The 6227-nt window shown below is 38.1% G+C and overlaps 2 protein-coding genes across 2 annotated transcripts; both read right to left on the bottom strand.

The window, feature by feature from the left end:
* On the bottom strand, positions 4046–6197 carry LOC109234403 (H/ACA ribonucleoprotein complex subunit 4-like). Its single transcript, XM_019400382.1, has one exon. It carries the CDS (start codon positions 6172–6174, stop codon positions 4369–4371), a length of 1806 nt encoding a protein of 601 aa, XP_019255927.1. The 5' UTR covers positions 6175–6197; the 3' UTR covers positions 4046–4368.
* Positions 4369–6174, bottom strand: LOC109234837 (H/ACA ribonucleoprotein complex subunit 4-like). Its single transcript, XM_019400885.1, has one exon. It carries the CDS (start codon positions 6172–6174, stop codon positions 4369–4371), a length of 1806 nt encoding a protein of 601 aa, XP_019256430.1.

Here is a 6227-nt window from a genome sequence, read left to right as displayed (position 1 = left end):
AACTTTTCAAAAAATTTACTGATTTTTCTTGTTTTTGATCTTTTCTTTGTGTAATGTCTCGTAAATTTCCAAATTATCTTCTTCCTTTTCACACTAAAGCAAATTATCTGCATCTTCTTTGGATTATCAATTCTCTTCCTACAAATAATTATTTATAATTTCTTCTATTATATGCTATTAGTTCCCAAATTTTTAAAATAGTTATCAGATCTGATTTGTGAAAATGACCTACAAATAGGTAATAAATTTACAATTGCATTGCATAATCTATCTATATATTATTAAAAGAAGAAGAAAATGCATCCATATTTAGTCAAGTGGCAGCCTCATAATAGGCCACTTGGTATTTTAGACAAAGTTAGTAAGGTTAGGTAATAATTATTAGTTTCTTTTTGAATTTAAATTTTTTTAAAATAATTAAATTATACACTATGTGTTGTTAATAATTACTTACTCTTTTTGAATTAGAATTTAAACATACTTAACTATTTTTTTACGATTTTTTTTATATATTTAAAATTATTTTTATTTTATGCTCAATGTCATCTTTCAAGTTTGACTCAAAATCATCTTGTTGCAACTACCATGGCTATACATAATTTCATCTGACAACGTTCTTTTACCAATAAAGTATTCAACTATTATGCTAATGAAGACATTACTACAGAGATTGATGAAGGAAATCAGCCTTCTGATATTCCTTTAGAAATGCGAAGCAAGTCTTGTACTAATATTAAAGCGTTGTGTGATAGAAGTAGAGATGAAATTGTTGAGAAGTATTATCAAGTGTAAGTGACTTTACTTATTAATTCACGATGGATTATCAATATATAGTAATTTGTTGATAGACTTCTAATTTATACTGAATGATCTTATTTGAATTATCCAAATCATCATATAAAAATAAGTAATGGTACTGGATAATATCATATACTTTAGTATAACTATACATGCAAAATTGATTTAAATCTTGAATATGTTTGTTTACTTTATGTTTTATATTTTAATTAAATAAAATAAAAAAATAATAAAAGTCTCTTACGATAAATATTTAAGTTTATTTCTATATTTAAAAGAATTATACAACCCAGGTACTATCCTTTTTGGTAATTTGACACTCAAAAGCACTTTTTGAAATGATTGGCCAAACACAAATTATTTACCAAATGTTGCAAAAAGTACTTCTTAAATGAACTGGCCAAACACAATCCGTTTTTTTTCAAAAGTACTTTTAGAAAAAGTACTTCTGAAAAAAAGTACTTTTCAAAATAAGCAGATTTTGGCAGCTTGGTCAAACAGGCTCTAAGTCCGAGATTCTGACGCGCATGACAGAGGGTGGATCGACGAGGGCCGGTCAAAGAGAAGGACTATTAGTCTTCTACGCTGGCAAGTTTATAAAAGGGGATGCACATGAAACCTTAAGTGAATCTCACATTGAATGAGAGAGAATACAAGTTCACATGGTACTCGTGCTTTTGGACTAAATGATGACATAGTCGAAGAAGCAAACCTGTGAAGTCTATTAGGCCAAAGCTGACAATAAATGTCATGGACTTGGGTTGCGACGTTACATTCAATTGGCTTCACTTATCCACATACGCAATCTGGCGTTATATTTTTGTACTCACACGTAGGTACCAACCACTATCATTGTGTGTAAAATCCAAATTCCGACATATTGCTCTTACAATCTACTAAATATAAGAGTATTTGATGAAAAAAGCCATTGTCAAAAATCAGAGATCGAGTTGGTTGTTTCAGAAAAAACTTGGCCATGTTATCATGTTTTGCTGTGTACATGTGAAATATCTTTAACCAAGATCTCTCAACAGAGCCATAATTGTACCAAATGGACTAGTACTAAATAACATTCCTATAAATCCAACAAGAAAATGTCATTCATTACATCGAAATGCTTTAACCATCACACCTTTCGATTATTCAATGGTAGTACAAAATATTATGTGGAGATGTTTCGAAAATGTCTAAACGATCACATGAAAGTTGCATTCATTGGTTTGAAAAGAAACAAAAGGATATTGAAGGTTTGGTAGATGAATTTTGGGCTAATCTTTCATAATTAACGAGTTCAACCAAACCTGTACTTTGTTGAAGATAAGTACAATCAACAGTACTTTCTCAATTCCCTTGAGAATATGCTCTCTTTTTTTGTTGCTAATAAAGATGGAGTACTTATTGTGCTTTAACATTTTTTCTTTCTGTTTAACCATTTAGGATAATACCAAGTTAAACGACTGAATGAGGTGCAGATAGTATGATTAATACCTTCTATGACTATTGATAACAACAACAACAACAACAACAACTACCCAGTAAAATCCCACCAAGTGGGGTCTGGGGAGGGTAATGTGTACGCAGACCTTACTCCTACCCCGATAGGGCAGAGAGGCTGTTTCCAATAGACCCTCGGCTCAGAAAGATGGAAATAAGAAAAACAAGAAAAGACAATTCATTAGTAACTCCAGTAGAAATCGTAATAGTAACAGAAGCATAACAATCAAAAGATGGATGACATGCAATAACAGTAACCAGGCCCAGGGCTCAGATAAACAGCAAGTATAGTGTGTATTCAACATAAACTGCAAGCCATCTAAGGCCAAACCTAATCCAACCCCGCCTCACCCCCGGAGAGAAGTAAGAAAAGTTCTACTACCCCCTAACCTACAACCCTAATGCTTGACCTCCAGACCTTCCTATCAAGGGCCATGTCCTCGGAAATCCGCATTCGTATCATATCCTGCCTGATCACCTCTCCCCAATACTTCTTAGGCCTCCCTCTACCTCTTCTCGTACCCACCACGGCCAACCGCTCACACCTCCTTACCGGCGCATCAAGGCTTCTCCTCTGCACGTGTCCGAACCATCTGAGCCTTGCTTCCCGCATCTTGTCATCCACAGGGGCCACACCCACCTTCTTCCGAATATCTTCATTCCTAATCTTGTCTATCCTAGTGTGCCCGCACATCCACCTCAGCATCCTCATCTCCGCTACCTTCATCCTCTGGATATGTGAGTTCTTAACCGGCCAACACTCTGCCCCATACAACATGGCCGGTCTAACCACAGCTCTATAACTAAACAACCATTAACACAAAGAAAATAAGGGAGTGACATTACCTCAACCAGGACCTCAGGATGACCAACGTTGTTCCCGCTAATGCCATTCTCCGCATGCATTTCCACTAGTCCATTCTTCGGATGCTAAGGATGAGAAGTATCTCATTTTTTATATTGGCTCAAGTATGATCGTCAATTCATAGCTCCTTAAAACTGCATACTTGAGCCACTAAAACCACATAAAGTGCATTTCCATTAACGGACGATCATACCTGAGCCAATATCAAAACTGAATGGAAGTCATAAAGTCAGATCCATCACCCAAACATTACGAATAAGTATAATCTTCACCTTTTGCAGACCCGCTTAAGGTTCCATTTTGCTTTTAAATCATGACAAACAGCTAAAAGCATTAGGCTACTCTCTGAACATGGAGATTTGTGTGCATTGAGGACAGCACCATTCTGCAATAGATGAGTTTCAGGTGCAACAAAGTTGGCGACAAACATAGCAATTAGCAACTCCAATCATATCACAGGCTTGCGAAATTCGAGTCATTGCTAAATGCTTTAAAAGCAAAATGAGTCCAAGACTCGGCATCTAAAATTTCTTTCGCGTTTATATTCATCAGAATGATGCCAGGAAGTAAGAGAACTATTTTAGTTGCAAAAAGTTATTCTGAATGATACAGTCAACAAATGTAAGTTACAGTTGGTGCATTTACCTATGTTCAGACATTAAAAGAATCTATTAACAAAACCTATAAGAATCTATAAAACACACTATATCAGGTTCCATTTCTGAAGTGATGGAACCTCCTTACATCCCTAACAACGATCTCTCTCTTCACAATCTTTGAGATAAATTTAGTTGCCTCATGGCAGTCATTGCAAACCCTGAGGGGTTCTTTCTACTACCTTGCAAGCTTCCTCCAGCCTCAACTAGTTATTTTACTGGGACATCAGACTTCAAACAAAGGTAGTTGTCATTCAGCTATTGACATCCACAGAGCCATATAATACAAAAGCAGATTATTAAGAAGCTAATAAAAAAAGACTCAAAACTAAAGACTGAAAATGGCCTTGTGGATTGCAGTAAACAAGTCTGAACAAATAAAAGACACAGATTAAACTATTAAACTAATAAGCATGTCTATGATCAGGAACTCAGCTGCATCAAACTCCTGCCCGGACAAGTGAATAAGCGGCAAAAATTTTGAACAACTACATGACATGCAATATGACATACATATGAGCATTGATTTGGTCAAGGGGGCCAAGACCTTCTCCTCTACTCATCTTGTGCATCTTTATTCTTCTTTTTCTTCTTCTCCTTCTTCTTGCTTTTACTTCCTTCATCGCCATCACTCACAACAGCTACATCGCCATTCTCCGCATCTTTATCTTTCTTTTTCTTTTTCTTCTTTTTCTCAGACTTCTCCTCATCTGAAGATGCAGCACCATCTTTCTCTTTATCCTTCTTTTTCTTTTCCTTTTTTGCCGTCTCTACATCAGGGGTTGCAGCTTCATCGGCTTCTTTCTTCTTTTTCTTCTTTTCTTTCTTTGTGACTTCAACCTCCACAGCTTCATCTCCAGCCTTCTTCTCCTCGACTATCTCTACCTTTGGTTTCTTTAAAGCATTGGGTGCAGGGGATGCATCTAAGTCATCCGATTTTCTCTTGTTACCCTCCTCCTCATCTTCCTTATGTTTCTTCTTCTTTTTCTTCTCAACATCACCAACTGCACCATCAGCAGGCACCGCATCAGGATCAGTTTTCACATTAGTAGCAGCGAGACCAGCAACCATAGCGTCCCCTCCTGTAGGCAAAACAACATTCCTCAACCATTCAGCTGGAGTTGTCTCATTTGGCTTTCCATGTTTATCCAACTTCCCCTCAACAACCAACTTCTTCTTCATCGAAGCCCTTGGCCCTAAGCCCCATTTCCTAGGATAAGTATCCCTGTCCATCACCACTCTCTTAATCTTTGCAACCACACCATGATCACAAGTGGCCATAACAGCAGTGGTCATTTCTGCAATCCCCAATGCGATGGCCTCTCCTTTAGTAGTCATCAGCACAACCTCCTCCCCAACCTCGATATCATTCTCAAACCTCAAAAGCCCGGGAATCATCAACTTAGCACCGTAACAAATAGCATTCACCGCCGAATCCTTAACCACCAACCTCTTATAACTAGTCAAAACCACCTCCAAAGGCATAATTACCCTCCTCAAGTAAGTCTCATCCCTATAGTTATCATACATCCATTGTGCATCCATCACATCGTGCATCGTCACCATATTATTCTTCTCACCCAAAATCCCAGACCTCACTCTCCTCAACTCCTGCATATGTCCACCCACACCCAACAACAATCCAAGATGCACGCAAAGCGTCCGAACATACGTACCCGCCTCACAGGATATCCAAAACACAACCAAATGCCTATCAGCATCATACTCAAGCAACTTACTCTCATAAATAGTCCTAATCCTAAGTTGTCTTTTCACAGCAGAAATCAAAGGTGGTCTTTGAAACACAGCCCCAGTAAGAGCTTCAAGTGCTCTAGCAACCTTAGCTACATCAGGAACATCAGCATGTAACCTAGCAACACAAACATACTCTTTACCAGCACCCTGTTGGGATTTAACCAAACGGGTCGCTCTATCAATGCAAACAATCAAATTACCAGTAACTTTAGGATCAAGAGTTCCACTGTGACCCGTTTTCTCAACCCGGAGAATCCGTTTAATCCAAGCTACAACTTCATGTGAAGATGGGTTAGCAGGTTTATCAAGATTGAGAATACCGTACCTTATGTATTCAGCGAGTGGACGCTTGAGTGGCGAAAACCCAGACGGGAGAGGAGTGTAGTGACCAGTTCGTACATTGAGACGGTCGTAGTTTTTCAAGAGAATGGGCCACTGTGAAGTATCAATGGTGGGGGTGTAGCTTTGTGGTTTGATGAGAAAATCGACATCAAGATCAGATTTTTTGTCAGTTTGAGTGGAGAGTGTTTGGGTTTCGTCTTCATTTTTGGGTGATTTGGTTTTTTTCTTCTTCTTCTCTGAGCGGGAGAGCTCGACGTCAGTCATGGCGGCTTTTGGTTTGGGGGGGGGGGGGTAGGGGTTTAAGTAAGCACACTGTC

This window comes from Nicotiana attenuata, chromosome 11 (assembly GCF_001879085.1).
Source record: "Nicotiana attenuata strain UT chromosome 11, NIATTr2, whole genome shotgun sequence".
NCBI classification, from domain to species: Eukaryota; Viridiplantae; Streptophyta; class Magnoliopsida; order Solanales; family Solanaceae; genus Nicotiana; species Nicotiana attenuata.
The sequence above is the reverse complement of the archived record's forward strand: the minus strand, read 5'-3'. Positions and strand labels throughout refer to the sequence as shown.

Bases quoted from the DNA above. Each gene is read 5' to 3' on its own strand.
- LOC109234837 (XM_019400885.1), bottom strand. From the start codon at position 6,174: ATGACTGACGTCGAGCTCTCCCGCTCAGAGAAGAAGAAGAAAAAAACC.
- LOC109234403 (XM_019400382.1), bottom strand. From the start codon at position 6,174: ATGACTGACGTCGAGCTCTCCCGCTCAGAGAAGAAGAAGAAAAAAACC.